The 19259-nt window shown below is 43.7% G+C and overlaps 1 protein-coding gene across 2 annotated transcripts in view; it reads left to right on the top strand.

The window, feature by feature from the left end:
• Positions 1-17335, top strand: part of LOC138192986 (membrane-associated guanylate kinase, WW and PDZ domain-containing protein 3) — a 36807-nt gene extending 19472 nt beyond the window's left edge. For both annotated transcript variants that reach the window (XM_069140742.1, XM_069140741.1), the window contains exons 6-17: positions 1677-1866; positions 2625-2689; positions 3803-3964; positions 4668-5187; positions 6047-6602; positions 6965-7028; positions 7110-7526; positions 11886-12086; positions 12173-12252; positions 12348-12494; positions 13042-13180; positions 14160-17335. In XM_069140742.1, coding sequence (XP_068996843.1) covers positions 1677-1866; positions 2625-2689; positions 3803-3964; positions 4668-5187; positions 6047-6602; positions 6965-7028; positions 7110-7526; positions 11886-12086; positions 12173-12252; positions 12348-12494; positions 13042-13180; positions 14160-15307 — 3689 coding nt within the window. In that variant the 3' untranslated portion in view covers positions 15308-17335. The remainder of the gene's footprint in view (positions 1-1676; positions 1867-2624; positions 2690-3802; positions 3965-4667; positions 5188-6046; positions 6603-6964; positions 7029-7109; positions 7527-11885; positions 12087-12172; positions 12253-12347; positions 12495-13041; positions 13181-14159) is intronic.
• The last annotated feature ends 1924 nt before the right edge of the window (positions 17336-19259 follow it).

Genomic DNA, 19259 nt, shown 5'->3' with positions numbered 1-19259 from the left:
ATTAATCAATCATTAGCACGATTAGTATGCTCGAAACTCTCAGTGGGGCTGCGGCCTCATTGATCGCTGGATCACCTCCAAAGGAAGGTCGGGCTGCGTTAGGTCGAGCAGGCGGAGAGGTAAGCAGATGCGGGGCCACACAGCACACCGCACACAACACACAGCACACAACACACAACACAGGGAGGTGAGGGAGAAAACTGGGACTAGAACTGTGGGAATACAAAAATTAAAATATTAGGCTCTCCTAACACTGGATGCTAAAGATTTCTTATCATGTAGTAAAGTTCTTTATTTTAGATGTGATTGATGACTCGTGCCAGACACTGAACAAAAGCCTTGAAAGGCTGATTAATCACCAGTGAAGGAAAAGGTCTTCAGATTCTTCATTTAAGGAAACCACCAAAACAACAATGGTAGAATATTTTGTTGAAAGTAAAAGTCCTGCAATCAAAATCCCACTTCAGTAAAAGTATCATCAGTAAAATGCACTCGAGTACTCACTCTGCAGTAAAATGCTCTCTGCAACTCTTGTATTAGTATATGTTATATTATTAGGTTGTAAATAATAACACTTTGACGTGAGCAGTAATTATATGTCGAGGTGGAGTTAGTTTATGTGCAGTGAGAAAGTTTATCCCAAACCTAAAAGCCCCTCTAACGATGGATCTGAATGAACATGAGATGATTAATGGTGTTACAAAAATGCAAACTCAGGCATACTCTTTGGATCTTGAATAATTATTGAACCATCTTAGATGTTTATAGGGGAGATGTTTAATTGATGGTAGCGCTAAAAAACTCACACATCTAAAACAATGACAACAATGTTTTTTATAAGGCAGCACAAGATAAAAGGTTGAAATAAATGTAGCATAAAATAGAAATAGTTAAGTAAAATACAAGTACCCCAGAACTGTATGTGAGTAAATGGTCTCAAGTGATGGTAACAAGACACCAGTACACAAGAGCTGAACAGAAGGTGAGTTAGAGATTAAACGTCGGGGAAGGAGAGGAAGGCGGCATAATAAGGTGGTGATGATGGCAGGTAGGGAGGCTGAGTGTTAGGAAGGGGTGGAGGCAGGCAGCCAGAATGGAGCAGAAGATAAGCGAGAGTCGGGCAGAGTGGGAGGTGAGAAACGCAGGCAGGCAGAGATCCAGATAGTTCGAAACGTTCTCCAAACAGCCAGGTAGGGCAGCAGGCAGCCGGGGATTGGAGGGGGGTGAATGCAGGATGCGGGCAGGATGGAGTTTGAGCGAGTCATCCAACACCCTGACCTCTGCTGAGTCATCTTTTGAAGTGATGCTGTGTGGGTGGATGGGTTCGACAGCAGTTGTCGTGTGAGGCAGGACTCTGGACACCCAGCGTTATGTCGGATGTGTCTCAGATCCACGCTGGAGCTCAGAGCTGAAGGACAGCCACAAGGACAGCTGGGAAAAAAAATATGCTTATTTTTCTTCTGCTGGTCGTATGGCATGCATGGTCACACACTCTTCCTCCTCAGAGGGAGGACGAAGACAGCTGAGATGCTGACCTCAGGTCTTTTTTTCCTGACAGCCCCCAATGGAAATGTCAGTATAAGGTCATTACAGATTGCAGGAGAAACTTTTCACCTAATCCATCTGTTAAATGTCACTGTTCAATTTTGTTTCTTTTTTCCTAACTATCATTGCAGCAGGTGTCAGCAGCAGCGTCCCTCGCAGCCACCGGTCCCCCGGTCGGCCCCGGGCATCCAGCAGCGGAGGCGATGGTCGTGTCGTACAGAACGGGATCATCGGTGGCAGAAGTGGTGCCAGAGTGAGAGGTGTGATGCCGGATCACTGGGAGCAGGCCTTCAGTGATCCAGGAGAGTCCCTTTACATAGAGTGAGTGTCTGCACAGGTCTGTTAAAGGAACAGCTCAACAATTTGAGAAATGTACCTACTTATTTTCTTACTGAGGTATAGATACCAAGAAGACTGATACCACTTCTCTATCTGCCTGCTAGATTCGCATCTAGACTGGAAACAAGGGCAAACAGCGAGCCTAACTGTAAAAACCTCCTACCAGCACACCTAAAACTCACTAAATTTACACACTGTACCTCATATGTTTAACCCTTTACCTCAACAGGAATGTAAAGTTGTGTTTCTGTGGCCACCCTCCCAGGCTGTTTCCCTACTGATTTGTGTTTTCTGTCACCTTAACCTGAGCTCAACCCCACCAGGTTAACTCTACAATGCCTTACCATGACTTAACATGAACTGTAACGCAATTCATTAAACCAACTAGGTGTGAGCTGTTAATCAGCGAGCTGTAGAGGTGCTGATTGGCAGTTTCTGGTTCTCCGTCAAAGCCAGACCTGCTCTTTGACTTGAAGTCAACCATCTCCTGCTTTATATTAAATTGACAGACATGAAAGTAGTTATCAATCTTCTAATCTAAATCTGGTTTCTCAAAACGTCCAACTATTCCTTCAAAACACAGTAGATCTTGTATTGATAGTTGTATCGACAGACATCTCTGTCGTGCATTAAATTTGTATTAAATTCCAGCACTGTCACATTTAATTCAATACTATTATGTTTCTGAGGAGGGTGTCTTTTCTTTTACTTTCCCCCCCTTTTGTCTCTCCGCGGCGCAGCCCAAAGAGGACCAGCTGGCAGAGTCCTCGAGCCTCGAGCAGAGAGACTGTCTACAAAAATGAATGTGAGCGTCTTTGTTTCTTTGTTTTTTTTTTACCCGTTTCTCTCTCGCTGTCTCTCTCTCTTTTTCTTTTTCTATGTAATCATTAGAACACTGGCAACACATTTAACTATTGAACAGCTTAAATGAAGCCACATATTTTTCAAGAACGGAAGCAACAGACACAGCCGGCTTGTTAGAGTCAAATGAGATGGAATGAGCTTTTCGCTGAACAGAGACGTGTAAGTGATTAAGGCCTAAAGCTCGGAGCTGCTGGCAAACAGCCAGACTCGCTGCTGCTGAGGCTGACCGCGTCGACACGTGGATGCCATGTGACTGGCAACTTCATTTCATAATTTGGTCACATGATCCGTTGTTAAAAGAACAAGGACATAATCTGGTTTCTGATGTCTGTCTGTCGCGATAGCACACGACCCTTATCTCCGGTACAATGCTGTGATCCCAGCTCGTCTCTGTAGAAGTGCAGTACACTTTTCTCACCAGCAGAAGGTGATATAATATTCATTATGGTCCGAAGGTACCTGCACGAGAGAGGATTTCTGTCAAATCTGGTACAACCTGCTTCTATAATTGCAATGTCATCGTTTAGACACATTAAATGTATACAACATGAGATTATTGCTGCGACTGCAACAACAACCAAATTAAGAAATAAACAAGGAGGCAGAGTACAATCTGTAATGACGTTTTCCACAGATTTGGAGATGCAAAGTAGTAGTAAATAAAACGGCCTAGATTACTGCCCTTAGCTGGGTCAGTCATGGATTATGATGCTGATTTTAAGGTGGTGGTCTGTAATGGATTCTTCTCTTGATTTCAATCTTTCCACCATATGCTTTGGTTTGTGTAGCATTTTGTTAAAAGCCATCTGGCGATTGGTTTGCAGTGATACGACTCTCCTCCTTTACCATCTTCCTTAAAACCCATCAGTTCAAAATATTTAGCCGTATACAACACAGGACCGTTTTCACTCTTTTCTCTGATGGTATGTTTTTTTTTTTATCCTTATTTCTTTGAAGACTTTTATGACTTCTTTTTTGAGGTGAGTGTCGTTATCGTCTCATGTTCTCTCTCCCTCTCTGTGTCGCCGTCCTTATGTATTCCGGGGACGAGCAGGGTTCACAGACCAGCCCGGGGAGCTCAGAGGTTTCCCTGTGCACACACACTTGATCAAGGGCTCCAGAGGATTTGGTTTCAATATTGTGGGGGGCAGCAGGCCAAGAGAGTTCCTCCAGGTCTACAGCGTGACTGCAAGCGGACCCTCAGCACTCAAGACAGGTAAAAGATATGATGTACCAGGCTGAAGGGAAAACTAGATGAAATATTTTGCAGTAAAATAATGATATTTGAAGAGATTTTCGAACACAAATACTAGACATGACATTGCTTTTACACTGAATGCTGTAACCATGATTGCTAAAATCTTGCTATTGACTTCTTGTTAAAGAGTTATACTCACAAAGAGTAATCTGTGATCTTTCACAGAAAGTGTATCTCACGATCGGTCCTTAATCCTCAGGACTAGCACGCTTTAATCCAGCTATCATAACACGTGCAAATACAGCGGTGCACATTCTGCTCACACACACACACACGCATACACACACACACACGCGCACACACGCACGCACGCACGCACACACACACATGCAGGCAGATATTACCATTCTGGGCAGGCAGAGCACAGGCTGTTTCTGCAGGGACTGATCTAGTTCATATCTGTTAATAGGCTGGTTTAGGGGGATTAGTTGGTTGGATTAGTCCACACCCACACAAAAACACACGGACAGTATTTCATTTGCAAACACTCATCTGCACGCTCAAGCTTATGAAAGTGGTCATAAAACAGTAACAAATAAAAACAAGCCGTCAAAGTAATCAGAACATTAAAAAAGGAGTCTGAATTTTGACTCCAGATGATTTAAAATGGAAAGTTTTATAATGTGCGATATCTCTTGTCTTTTTTTTTGTGCTGTATTAGCGGACATCCTGGTGTACATCAATGATGTTTGCGTGTTGGGAGTGTCTCACAAAGAGGTTGTAGAGATGCTCAAGTCAGTGCCTGTGGGCCACAGCGTGGATGTGGAAGTTAGAAGAGGGTACCCGATGCTCTACAACCCCGACGGTTGTCCCAAGCAGCCTCCGCCGAGGTTACTGGACAGCGGTGACCCCACCCTGCCGCCCACCACCACCCAGCCTCAGCCCCTTCACCAGCTACCTCGCCTCCCGACGCCCACACCCCAGACCCAGCACTTTAACGGGGTCCACAGTGACGGGAGCTACATGGAGCCCTGCGCGACTCTGGACGCCAACGGAAATGCCACGTCATTCGCCTCCAGACAGCTGCCCTCTTACAGACGCTCCAGTGTGAGCAACGCCACCACCCCGCCCCCTGTTCGCCCGCCTCGCTCCATGAGAAGTTTAGCGAGACTGCAGTCGCTCGACCCAACGCTGGCCAGCCAGAGTGACAGTGAGGTCGTCTCTGCGATTGGTTCACACAGGTAACACTTCATAAAACATATAAAAGAGCAAATACACAGGCACAGATTAGTACCTGCAGAGATTGTGAAGTGCTTTCATTGTTTTTTTTAAAGTGTATAATTTAATTATAATTTGATGTACATTTATCTATAATTTTAAAAAACGTGCAAAATTTCTGATTATTGGACAAATATTTGGCTTGTTAATTCAGCAACTTTAAACTGCCCTTTGCGCTTAGCTGTTGTTCTTGTCTGTGTTCCTTCATTTACTTTAATTTATCTATTATCACAATTTAATAAATAGTTATGTAAAAAACAAACACAAAAAAAAAACACTCATTTGGAGAGCTCCAGGGCTTTAGGAGATTCAAATGAGACTCAGATTTGATGGAGTAATGATTTTAGGAATTCTGATACGCTGGTAATTTTACAAGTTATGAGAAAACACATTCGGTTTTTTTTTATAACAGCCTGCAGGTTAGAAATTATACTATCTTTCCCAGCATGATGTAATGTTCCTCACAGATTTGCCCACTTCTTTATCAGGTCTAGAGCTGCAAGGATGAGTCAGCTGATAAACTAGCTGACCGAAAAAAACAGTATTAACAGCAAATTCCAGATGTGAAATGGTTTCAGCTTCTTAAATGTGGACATTTTCAGATTTTTGTATTATGAAATATTAATGAAATATTTTTAGTTGTAGTCGAACAAAAACAACCAATTTAAAGATGGCAATTAAATGAGAAAATGTTTGGCAGATTCCTCAATGACAAAAATAAATGAGCAGTGAATTAGTTGCAGCTGTAAATGTTCCAAAAAGAGATTATGTGTTAAAGCAAAGACTGATTTACTCTGGATTTGAACTCCTCTTCCTCATCAGGGCATCAATGATCCGTAATCACAACAACAACTCCCTCTCGACACCGCCTCATCCTTTACGTTATGGAACATCCAAGTCGTCTGAGAGCGACCTGTCCACCTGCACCCTGTCGGGGTCCCGGGTCCCCTTGCCCCAGTCACCACGGCGACCCACGTCTTCCCCCGGCGGCCCCCGCAGCGCTCACTCCCGCCTCTTCAGACCGCAGACCTCCCACCTCAGACCTCCTCTCACCCCGGACAGCCCCCATCACCGTGGCTTCAACGGTTTCCATGGCAACACCAGCCCCACCGCGAGTCCCAGCAGCATGTCCTCCCCTGGGGCGATTAGTGTGGGCAGCGGAGTTGGCAGTTTCAGCGGAGGGGAGCTGGTGCCAGTTGCTTTGGCTCAGGCTGAAGGAGACAGAGGTCTTGGCTTCAGTGTGACGGCCGGCGGCCCCGGAGGCAGGATGACTGTAGTGACAAGAGTCTGGGACAGGAAGCAGTGCAACTCCCTGCAGCCAGGGGATGCTATTATCAAAATCAACGGAGCTGATGTGCAGAGTCTCAGCTTTGCACAGGTAATGGAGGACCAAAGGTGAAGAAAAGTAATGAGAAGGACTATGAAATAAACTTAACTCATAGTTAATGTGTTAAAACAGTGGTACCCAAACTTTTTCTTTAATAAGAAGGGACATCTGCTTGGCACTCTTTGTTAAGAGGGGGAATAGTTGGAAGCAGTCCAATTGAAGTGAGCTTACATTGCAATATTCTTGGGAAAAACTAGACTGTAATTAGCAAACATTTGCATAGTGTTGTGCCCAAGAGTTTAGTTTTTTCTTATTTCCTACACTGAAAATCATCTTGGCTTCATCTCTGGGTTTAAACACGCTAATCAAACAAACTCAAAGTGACCCACAATATACTTTCTGTGTGTTGACAGGTGCAAACAGTTCTGCAGGAACACACCAAGCAGGGAGAAGTCGTCTTACTGGTTTACAGAGGAGGTACATGATTCACATTTGTTGATATTTACTAACTCGCTGTGGCTAAATTCACCTCACAGTTATTCTCCGTGTCGTTGTCAGGCATCTATCATTCATCCGTATCCCCCAGCTCCCTCCGAAGACTCCCTCCACCTCTGCTCCGCCCCCCTCCTCCACCTGTCGGCTCAGACAACTCCTCTGTGCTCCTCCCAGAAGCACTGCCAGTGCCCCGCACCTCCATCAGCACCCCACCCTCCCCGGCCCCGACGCGCTCCTCGCTGATCCAGAGCACCAGTTTCCTGGAGTCGATTCCGGTAACTCTGACCATGGAGCCCAAAGACTGGATCAACACGGGCCTGGAGGACGAGGCCGAAGGCGTCCCGGTGCCTGATACAGGTCTGGAGAAGCAGAGCGGGGAACGAACTCGGCCGCTTCGAGGGTTCGATGTGGAGCTGAGGAGAAAGCCAGGAGAAGGCTTTGGGTTCGTCATCGCCTCTCAGGATGTGGAGAATGGAAAAGGTAAGAGCCAACAGTGACTAATCACTCTGTGCAACATGTGTTTCAAGTTAAATGCTTTAAATGCAGTATTTTTCCACCCAGGCATCAGAAATAGAAGCGGACAGACATTACGCAGCGTCACTTCAACTGTTCTGGCCCAGTAGAACCATTTGGTTAGATGCCCGCAGATGCGGGTTTCATTTGGATGCCCTTGTGGACAGAAGCACCGTTAAGTAATTACTGAGTAAAAAGTGGTCGCCATGGCGACATGCCACTCGATGAGTCATGACGCATCAACAACTTGTTTTTTAAACTATCTTTTTCCAGTTTGGCTTTATTTACATTGTTAAAGGAAATAATTTTTGGCTTCCACTATTTTCAATGACTGGTTTATCATGATGTTCATATTTGAATGGACAACAGGAGTCTCACCGTTCTCTCCCTTCTTTATGTTGTCATAGCAACATGTTTGTAGGATTATGTTAACAGCCAGCAGACAGTGAGCTAAAACTTAGTTAAGGTTAGTGTAAAAACAGGAATTACACAAATATAAGATTGTGAATATGATTGTAAAAGTTGCTAAAACTAAAATAAAAACTAAGTTAATAAAAAAAGAAAAGAAAAGAAACAGCTCGCCTGGTTCTGTCAAAAGAAAACAAAGTCCACTTACCATCTCTTAATGCTTGGCAAGAAAACAAATAAGCCCCCAACACATTGCATTATTCCTTTGGGTTTATATATTTTATTTTAGTTGATATGTGTCTGTGGTCTTTTTTAATTTAGTTTGCCAGCTTGCATGTCTCCTGCAGAATGACCTTCTGTTAACTATCAAATCAGTTGTATCTCAGTTTATATTTCTCCATTCGATCCGACCTGATAAAAGACACCGAGGCTTGTTTATGCTCTGTCAGGGAAGCGAACACATCTCTGCCCTTATTACCTTTTTAGTGTATTGCTTATGAATAGCAGGTTAACCGCAGCGTCTCTGTGATGTTTTGCCCAACCCCCACCCCATCTTCCCTTCCCATGTCTTGTATTGGCTGCTCTGTTCCACTTTGATGCAGTTCAATTTGCTTTATGGCACACATTTGTGTTTTGATGGTGAGATTAAGGTTGTAAGCGCACCTGTCCCTGCGGTACAGAGACCGACCTTTCTTGTAGACCTGCGTCTCCATCGTGTCCTCGCTCTCCCCTTCATTTCAAGCCCCCCTCTGTCTCCCTTTTTCCTTAATCATTTCCTTTTCTCATCTCTCTCCTTCTCTTCCTCTCATCCCTCCTTCTCTCCACCACTGTCTCTCATTCGTAAGCTCCCGCCCACTCTCCCTCTCTCCCTCTCTCTCTCTCTCTCTCTCTCTCTCTCTCTCTTACACCCCTTTACTCTGCAGTAAAAGCATCCAGTCTGCTTTTTCAAAAGATTAAAACTCTCTCTCTCTCCCTCTTTCTCTCTCTCTCTCTTTCTCCCTCCCTCTCTCCCTCCCTCCCTCCCTCCCTCTTACCTCCCGCTCTCTCCATCACTCTCTGAATGCTTAAGAGAAATGCTACACTGAGCCTTTCCCTCGCCGAGGAGCAACAGAGGGGACAGCAAACCTGTGTTTGAGCTCCTGTTGACCGTCACATTTGAATCTCAACACCTTCAAGCTGCTTGACAAGGAATATAGGAATCTTTTTTTTTGTTGTTTTTTTCTTTTCTGTGCATGCTAATCAGAGAGTCATGCTGGAGAGACTACAGTCTGCTTTGAGAACTGTGAAGGAGTCTAAACGTAATTATTTGCTCTGCTTCTCGTTGTTTTTTAGGGGTGGGGAGGGTACTTATGGTTTGGTGCAGTGTTTCACGTGTGGCTTCGTGCACGAACTGGAGGTTTTGATTTCTGTTTTTGTGCACTCTGAAGTTTGCTTAGTCAGACGTGTTGACAGTATCAAAGTTAGATCCACAGGCTCATGTGCTCTGGATGTCAGACAGTTGTTCTAGATGCAAGATGCTGTCAGACGTATGTGATACGGTTGTTTGTGGAGTTGTACTGCAACATGACAGGGAATTTTAAATGTTGTTTTTCGGTCGGGCTTAAAGCAGCCAGTGCTTGACATGATGTGATGATGTGGTAATGGTCTGTGCATTAGAGCCTACAGTAAGCTACATAGGCTGTAAATTGAATGGATTTAACAGCAGTTAAGTAGTAGCAGCGCTGCTCAGCAATAACTAACCTGCATATCCACTACTGTGTGTGTGATCCTGCTAAAGATCAACAGTCCTCTCTCCTTCCACCTGATCATGTAGTAGGCATCTGCAGGCTGCTGTGGCGGTGTCTGCACCCGCCGATTCATCTGGGGCTGCAGAGGGTGGGCTGTTACGATGGCGGGGAGGGGGCCTGCTACTGCTCCTGAGCGGTGATCAGTGCAGCGCGTCACTGGCTGGCTGGCTGCTGGGCATACCGCAGTGGGATTACAGTGGACAGGAGAACATGGACAGCCAGAGGAAAAAGACACTATAATATAAAGCAATCCATTTGGATGCATCTGTGTGTAGTTCAAGTGTGTCTGTTTGTCTGTGTGTTTGTGGCTGAGTACATCTGCTTCAATCTCTCTCTGCGTGTGAGTCACTGAGTGTGTGTGTGTGTGTGTGTGTGTGTGTGTGTGTGTGTGTGTGTGTGTGTGTGTGTGTGTGTGTGTGTGTGTGTGTGTGTGTTTGTGTGTGTACACACTTGATGTGCGTGTGAGCATGGCTGTTGCATGTGTATTCATGTGTTTGGCCCCTATTGATGTATTATGCATGATAAGAAGACTATTTGCAAAGCTGCCTTGGCTTTGATTTGACCTGATTGCTGTTTCTGCCTGGGTCACCCAGATTAGGCCCAGATTGCAGATGTGTCTCTGGGCACTGATTTTATGGGCGGTATCTTTTAACTGAATCACCATTCCAATGTGACATGCACCTCAACTCTTGTGGCATACTCCTAGCCCCCAAATTACAATTCTAATCTGTTAACAAGCTTTTAATTTCACTCATTAAATCAATGTACACTTTTTTTTTTATTTATTCTGAAGGGATGCAGACTGAAGTGTTTGTTATGTGTACCTCAGCTGAATGAGAGTTTCAAAATATTGATGCTGCCTGAAGGGTTATATAAGGCCACTGGCAAGACGAGAGAGAGAGAGAGAGAGAGAGAGAGAGAGAGAGAGAGAGAGAGAGAGAGAGAGAGTGAGGCCAGCTGTCACCATAACGCAGCATACCCTCAGAGAGGGGTCAGGCAGAGAGTAATAGGGAGTTTACTAAAATACAGAAAGAGGAACAGAAGATGGAAGTCGAAGCAGACAGAGACAGACTGTCCTGCTAAAAACTGTAAGAAGCCTTTTAGTTAGTGCAGGAGATTATTGGAGCAAATAGATTTTTCTGACCTGCTCAATATTTCGCTCATCAACCTCAGACACTGACCGAAGTTGAACTTGATGGTAAGAGATGTGTTCATACGGAAGATAAATGGAGTAACTGTCCCCTCCTTAATATCTTTTTCCACTTTAAAATGCAGTTGACAGACAACCCCACACTTGTGTATTATCTGCGCCCTCAGCTTCACACTTTGTCCTATAGCTGATGAGTGTGAGAGATGTAGAGATCACAGCCAGGAGAAAACTGTTTCATGGTGCCAACACATAAATATAAAGTATTGCTGTGTGTGTGTGTGTGTGTGTGTGTGTGTGCGTGCGTGCGTGCGTGCGTGCGTGCGTGCGTGCGTGCGTGCGTGCGTGCGTGCGTGTGTGTTTCGTAAGCCAGCGGCATACCAATGCAGGCAGCCTGCGAGTTGGGAGGGGATCTCAGAAGAGCTGAGCACGAGAATCACTGACACTCCCACTATAAACTGAAGTGTAAATATCTAAAGTCTGTTGTTATCTCCTGTTTGACAGATTCAGGACGCAAAAGTGTTGCTGGAAAGTTCGTGCTCCATGACAGTTTGTTCTCAAGGTGAAAGACAAATTGTTGGACAGCAGAACAACTGTTCTCGGTGTGTCAGCGGATGGAGAGATAGGTTGATAGATGGGAAGATGAAGGAGAAGAGGAGAGTGTTTCAAGGAGACAGTGGAGGAGGTGTAAAGAAAGGCTACTGTTGGAAGTCATTTATGAAATAAACCCTGCCAAATCCAACCCTGGGCTTAATTACAGCTTGTTTTTGAAATTCTGGCACAACCACTGGTGAGATAAATCTTCCTGCTTTTAAATGTATCTAATTCTGACCTCATTTATTACTCATGCCTTCAGTTAAAAGGAAAGTTTTGAGGCTGGATGGAGTCTTGTGATGCAGCTGTAACTTTTTAATGACAAGTAACTCAAGCAACAAGTCATTTTAGGTATCATTAACTGATTTCTTCTTTTTTTCTGATTTCCAGCTGCTTCTCTTCTTCCTCATCGGTTCGTGACGGTCCGGCGAGGCAGTCCGGCAGCAAAGAGCGGTCAGATCCGGCCCGGGGATCGTTTGGAGGCCGTAGAAGGACGCTCGGTGGTGACGCTGCCTCATCGGGAACTCGCTCAGATACTTCGCCGAGCGGGGAATACACTGCGCCTCACCATTGTCCCCCGTCCTAGCACCTGTAAGCACAAACATCCAAACACACACATACACAGCAAAATTCAGCCTGACCATAACCTCATAACCTCAAGCTTCATCCTTTTTCAGACTCTACAAGCCTTTCAGAACCCGCTGACTATGACGCCGCAGGTCACAGAAGCAGAAAGGGTCAGAGGTCACGTCCAAAGGTGAGGCAGCACCATATTTATGTCACTGAAATGTTGAGATGTGGTGCAGATGAAAATCAGTCCTCCCTCTTGCCCTCTTTCCCCTCGTCCTCCAGCGTGACTCCAGGTATTACAGCGTCGATCTGGATCGCGGACCCTCAGGTTTCGGATTCAGCCTCCGAGGGGGGAGCGAGTACAACATGGGCCTCTATGTCCTCGGACTAATGGAGGGAGGGCCCGCCTCGCGGAGCCAAAAAATGCAGGTCAGTCTGTTTTACTGTTTGTTTGTATACTGTATAATTAATTTATATAATCTGTTTTGGCTGTGTTGTTATTATGTTTTGTATTAAATCTGTGCAGCTGTATTTATGAAGTCCTCTTTCAAATAAGTCAAAGCACCACTTCCAGCACACATTTGATGTAGTCAGGGTTGATTGAGTTATCAAAATGACCTGCTATATATTTCTAAATACAAAAAACATAATGCTGTATTTTGTTCTTTTACCTCCAATGTTTTGAGATAACAGATATTTCCTGAAAAAGTCTCAGATTGGTCAACTTTTCAAAGCAAAAAAATTAAGCCACCGAAACCTAAAGTTTTCTCAATAACATCACAAATGAATTACTTGATTAGAAACGGTGAAACAATAAGTTCAAACATACCGAAGGTATTATTTATTAAGATTTTAACAGGATTGACCTGACTGTCTGTGATGATCCTCTGATGTTTTGCTAAAATCAATGAAATATCAATGAAATAAGAGATGCAATATCTAAAGTGACGTCATCTCTTGGATGTTGTTGCTGCAGGTGAGCGATCAGCTGGTGGAGATCAACGGGGACAGTACGGCCGGGATGACCCACAGCCAGGCCGTGGAGCAGATCCGCAGAGGAGGTTACCGCATCCACCTGGTCCTCAAGAGAGGGAACGGCTATGTGCCTGATTATGGTGAGACGGAGGCGGAGGACTTAGGAATATCGTGTGTTTTTTTAAAAGCATGAAAATGTGTGAGATTAATAAGATATTGAAATACGGGGAACCTTATTTTATCTTTTGCATGTAATGCACAGTCTTGGATGTGTTATCTCCTTTCTTCTCCTTTTCTGTGGGACTGATTCTAACCAAAACACCTTTCTACTTTTCTATTCTTTCTACTTCTTTTCTGGTGTCTCCCATCTTTTAATCCATTACATCTATGATTAATTTGATCTTTTTTTGCTTTGAACATTCCCTCACTTCATTTCCGCTCTGCATATGGCCCCTCTTGATTTTCCTTTCTTTTCTCTTCCAAACATTTCTCTCCTTTTCTGCTGCTCCACTCCTTTGTTTCCTCTCCTTTTCTTTCTCTCTCTTTCTCTCAGTGGAGCTCTCCAGTTTGTCTCTATGTATGACCAACTCCAAACTAGGCGAGCCTTGCTTCTATGTCATTGGACGGACAGAGAATACGCGGTTGGTAATGGTTCCTGTTAGTTCTCCCATTTTCTGTCTCTCTACATCCCTCTGCCCAGTCACCACTGCTGTCTTCACTTAGTCAACTTATTAGAGTTCCTCATTATTAATCTTGATTATCCACTTAATTAGTACAGTAGAAATGTCCAACATTTTGCCTTTTGCCACATTTAGTTTCCATCAATCCTCTTAATAATTGTCCAGCCTTCCAGTTTGTGAGCACACTCAGTAAATTAACGACAAGCACAGAGCATACTGCTAATTGGATGTATGTTGTGTCACTAACGAAGGCTGCACTAAAATAGATGTTGTTACACAAGCTTTTGAAAAGAAAAAACAAAACAGTTTCTGGATTTCAGAGCTCTTTAATAACAATTGCATAATGTTCTTTGTCAGAGATTTGTCTATCCTTCTGTCTTACCTGCCTGTTCAGTCTATTCTCTCTTCCTCTCTCCCCTCTCACATGATGTGTGTCCAGGCCGTGAGCACAGAATCACCTCCCCCTCCCTCCTGCATCACCCCAAGGAGCAGGGTTTGGCTGCAGTAGACTCCGCCGGATCAAGGCAGAAGAGGAGAAGCAGGTCGAAAGGAGGCGAGACGGGGAAAGGGACGGAAAAGAGTGGAAGAAGAAGACGGGGCTCAGGGGGAGGAGAACAATCGGGGCTGCAAAGCCCCATCTCTGAGCGGAGAGAGAGGTCTCGGGAAGCCAAGGACAGGAGCAGGAGGAGGAGAAGAAAAAGAGGGTCTCAGAGTTTACCCAGAGATGCCCTCACGAAATACGATGGTAGCGATGCAGAAAAGGCGACAGTGAGGAGAAGGAAAAGGGGCAAGGACAGGGGAAGAAGCAAAGAGAGGAGAAGTAAGAGCGAGGAGAGAGTAAGGGTGACAGAGGGGAAAGAGTCTGAGAAAGACAAAGAGCAGAAAGTACCTACTGTTGAGGAAAGGGTGGAGGAAAGAGTGGAGGAAAGAGTGGAAGAAAGGGTGGAGGATGTGGAGGAAAGAGTAGAGAAAAGAGTGGAGGAAAGGATGGAGGATGTGGAGGAGAGAGTGGATCAAGAGAGAGAAGAGAGCGAAGAAGAGGTTTTCCTCCCTATTCCAAGTCCGAGCCAAAAGCTTCCCAGACCCAAACAAAACTTGGAGGTGGAGAATGAAGATAACTGGGACACGGCAGCAGAGTACCGAGAACTGAGGAAGGAAAGCGAGCTGGAAAGAGATCAGGAGCAGGAGAGGTCATCGTGGGGTGAAAATAACGACGCAGAACTGGGTGAAGATGAAAGAGACGTCGATGCACAGGGCGGGCACGTCAAGAGGCCTTTACCGAGTGCTGCTGCGATAGATCCGGTGTCACAGAGAAAGCCCTTCTCCTTCCTCACCTCCACACTGTCCGTCGAACAGCTGGGGGACGATGAGTCAGAGTCCGGAGACAGCCACTCTGAGGGCAGCGTGTCTGCTGCCAGTATCTCAGGCCTGTCTTTGGCCGCCCCAGAAGCAGGTGGGCAGAGGGCCGTGGCACCGCCGGGCCCTTGGCTCACGCCCAGCCGGCAGAGGCTGGCTCAGGTCGTAGAGGGCTTGAGGCGGGCCGGGAGGCGGATAGGGCGGGGGGGAGGGAGAAGCATTGTCTCTTGACTTCTAACAGGAAACGGAGCATGCAGCAGCTGAATGACACAATATCAGTTTCACACTGTCGGACCTCTACTGGTTTTCTGCAGCTACCCAAACTACCAACATCTTCTCTGAGCCACTTTGATATCTACAGTAGTATGAAGTCATATTCTTTGTGCCTTTTTACAGATGATCTCTGGCTGATGTTAAATGTTAATATTATATTTTAACTCATAACATAGCAAGGTTATCGCTCTCCCATCAATTTCATTGTCTTTTTTTTTTTTTTTTGTCAAGGCACTATTTCTCTCCTTAGCTTGCACTTTGCTCTTTACATTTTCAGCACTTGTGATAGATGTGTCCAAGACGGTCTCACTTTGCTTTCACCTACTTCCTATCTCTTACTCACCTATCTGCTCCTCTGTGGTGGTTCAAACTACTTCAGCAGAGTGGCCTCTCTTAAGTACCCCCTACCGTTCAAAGAGTGCATAGACATTCACTTATACCTCATGAAGATACCGAGCAATAATAATGCAACTGTCTGAGACTATCAGCCATCAACATGCACGTCAATCTGGTCTGAGGTGAATCAGTGTAACATGTTTGTACAGTAATCATCTTCGTCTCACGCGGACACTCGCATCAACTTGTAATGTTGTTCTGTTGAACTGGATATCTGATTGTGATCTTGCAAATCCCTTTTAAAAGCAGGTGTGAAATCTATATTCTGTAAATATTTGTAGAGAAATAACCTATTGTAAATACAATACTAACAGGAGCCAAGCCCTACTTTGTATTACTGTATTGTAATGTATCATAATAAGTCTAAATATTTGAATATATGCAGTATATCTATATATTATGAACAACAGCTAGCCATTCATATTATTTATTATTGTGTGATGACAAATAACGTGACAATTGGTACCTATCTTTTCGTGAAGGCTCAAAATGTAAACACAGACTTAGAAGTATATATTGTACCTGCCCTATTCATACATGAATGTTTTGTAATCTGCTGCTTGAGTGTGGATTAGGATGCTCTGTGTCGTACCCTATTTCAGAAGTCAGCAAAAGATGCCAAAAATATGCATCTGGTGTGCATATTTCCAGTACTGTTATTATTGTGTATGTGGGGTCAAAACAACAACAAAAAAACACTATCTAGATTCTAGAGAGTGCGGTGCCCATTGTGCCACGTACAGTTGCCTTGGTAACATAAACCACTTTTATCCCTTACGGCGGATATTTCTTACTGTGAAAACCTTTGCTCTTAGGTCTCTAATACCAGAGACGGCTGGGCCATTTAGTGATATAAGTCATGCCAAAAAAAAGGCCCCTTTACTGGACATCCACAAAAAAACAAAATCTGCATAATCTGTGTTACATCTGAGATGGCAAAATCGCACGCAATTTTCTTTTTCTCTCTCTTTCTTTTATTTAAAATATTCTGTTAGGGAAAACAAAAACAGGAGCCAAGCTGAATGGATACTGTGAGATGTTATTTTTCTATGAAATTATCTCTTTTGATATACTCAGGTTTTCAGATACTTTGCTCTAGATAAGCCATTAGGAGAGAAAATCTGCAAGAGTGACTTCACAACCATGTTAATAACGCAGAGTGGATTCATATTATTTTATATTTTAAAGCAATATTATGTTGATTGTTTCTGGTGGCATTAGGAGACGCAGACTGTTACAGTTGTTACCAGGACATAATTATCTAAAGGGTGATGCTATAAGTGAAGTCCTTCATTTGTACCCACAGGAACGAACCTCCCAACTGAAATACATTGCTTGGTGAGCCCTGCCCATTTGTTTGCATTGCTGTGCTGCCTCAGAATTGACGACACAGTGACCAAACGAACATACTGTATTCTCCAACCATACAGTGTAGCTCGGTAGCCTATACGTAAGACTTATTTTATAACGTTTGCTAATATTCTTTTTTAAACTTTCATTTCCTACGGGGGGGGACGGGGGTTGTATGGCTGAACTGTAAACACCTTCTCATAAAACTGCAAATAAACTGCTGAACCAATTTCCTCTGTGCTCATGCATGTCTCTGTTATTGCTTTTATGAACGCCAACATAAGACACAGCTACGGACAGCAGATGGCAGCAGAAACACAGGCTACAGTGTTGGACAAGATGAAGGTGCTGTGTATGTGTGAGAGGCAGAAATGTGAGATTGATTATTTTAAGGACCCCATAATGTTATATTTTAGAAACAGGGTACATGGATCTGAGAGGAAACTGACTGTATACAGTTCAAATCTGTCCCTGGTTACAAATACATTTTCCACAGATCAATTATTTAACCTGCTTTTTGCGAGAACATGGCTTTTACATTTTCCACCACTCAGTCTAATATTAGTTTCCAATACTGTACAGTGCAGCAGCCTCACCTGTGTGAGCTATCATACAGAGAGTGCAGCAGTGGGAATTCATGGTGTCTCAGCTCAGATATGAGCACTTAAGCACTGCCACCTAAAAATAACATCGCTCTGAGGCCTGTCTTTCTCTCATGATGTCCTAAGCCGCATCCTTCTGTTCGAGTCAGCCCAGACGCAAAATAAAAATATAAATCACTGCAGCAATAACAGCGCTGCTCTCAGTCCAACTACAGGAGGAGATAGACTTAAAGAAGTGGACTAAAATCATTCAAACGAATTCAAATAAAACGTAATAATATTTTATAAAATAAAATGAGGCACTTACATTGTTTTATAGGCACCGTGATGCAGTGTGGGTCTAAAGTATTGTTTCCTACCTGTGAACCCCGGATTCATACAGGCGCTCAGCGGGGGTTCCTCAAGTGTGTAAAGGTACAAAGATGCAAAAGGATATTCTCACTGTGCACTTTCAAAATAAAATGTAATTTGTATACTTTTATAAGGTATTTATTCTACAAAGCAAATTCTCCCCATCAGTTTGGAAAAATATTCTTAAATAAAATTGCAACTAGTTAAAAATTGTAAATTGAAAGCATTATGTATACTTGTATGCATTGAATTTCCACACTTACTGTATGACCAATAAGCCTATAGGCTAATGTAGAGAAACTTACTGAACGCATTATATGAGCTGTGTGATTTGGCAAAAGTGAGTCCAGTTTTATTTTGCACAATATATTATGAAGAACTAAAAGGGTCACTTTTCAATGAAATGGAAAGGCGAAATGCTGAAATATTCTAGTGTAGAAGTCATTAAATGACTGTTTAGATGAGTGTTTGTCTCCAAAGCCCAGAAAAAAGGGAAGAAGGATTATTTAGTCATTTTGAATTCTTAACGAATGGAGAAATTGAATCTCCAGTCATCCATTATCTATGACTGTTTTATCCTTGCAGGATCACAGGGGGGCTGGAGCATCTCCAACTGGCTTCGGTACATCCGGTGCAAGTTGCCAGACCATCAGAGAAAGACAGACAACGTAAAAACTTGACACAGAATAACCCCAGTCAAAGTTTGAACCCAGAACTTTTTTGCTGCGAGGTAACTTTGCAAACCACTTGGCTGCCACATTGACCTCTAGTGGGGGGAAACGAGCTTTGTGTGTGTGTGTGAGAGAGAGAGAGATAGATGTAAATAAAAAGCATTTTAATGTATAAGAGTACAGTATAGCCTCAGATATCAAAACAGATTTTTAAGGTAAAACCTCAAATCTAATTCAGGTCATAGTTACATTTAAACTGAGATTGCAATACAATCTAAATTAGTTGGGCAGTTTACGCATTACCTGGTTGCAATTACTTTCACTTGTTTACACTGTATTTTTATGGTACTGTATGAAATGGATGCATCTGGCTGATCTTTTATGCATAGAAATGTTTTGTGAGTCCATGAGACTTGTCTAAATGACACAATACCAAAAAAAACGTAATTCATCACTTAAAATCACTATTTACTATATTCACTATATTTTCCTTTAAATGCATTCTTTGTTTTCACCTGTAGGCAATTGTGTAAAAGTCGG

Source organism: Embiotoca jacksoni, unplaced genomic scaffold (assembly GCF_022577435.1).
Source record: "Embiotoca jacksoni isolate LCO1_2020_lvr unplaced genomic scaffold, fEmbJac1.0.p SCAF_9, whole genome shotgun sequence".
Classification (NCBI taxonomy): Eukaryota; Metazoa; Chordata; class Actinopteri; family Embiotocidae; genus Embiotoca; species Embiotoca jacksoni.
Note: the sequence above shows the minus strand (reverse complement) of the source record. Positions and strands in the feature narration are given on the sequence as shown.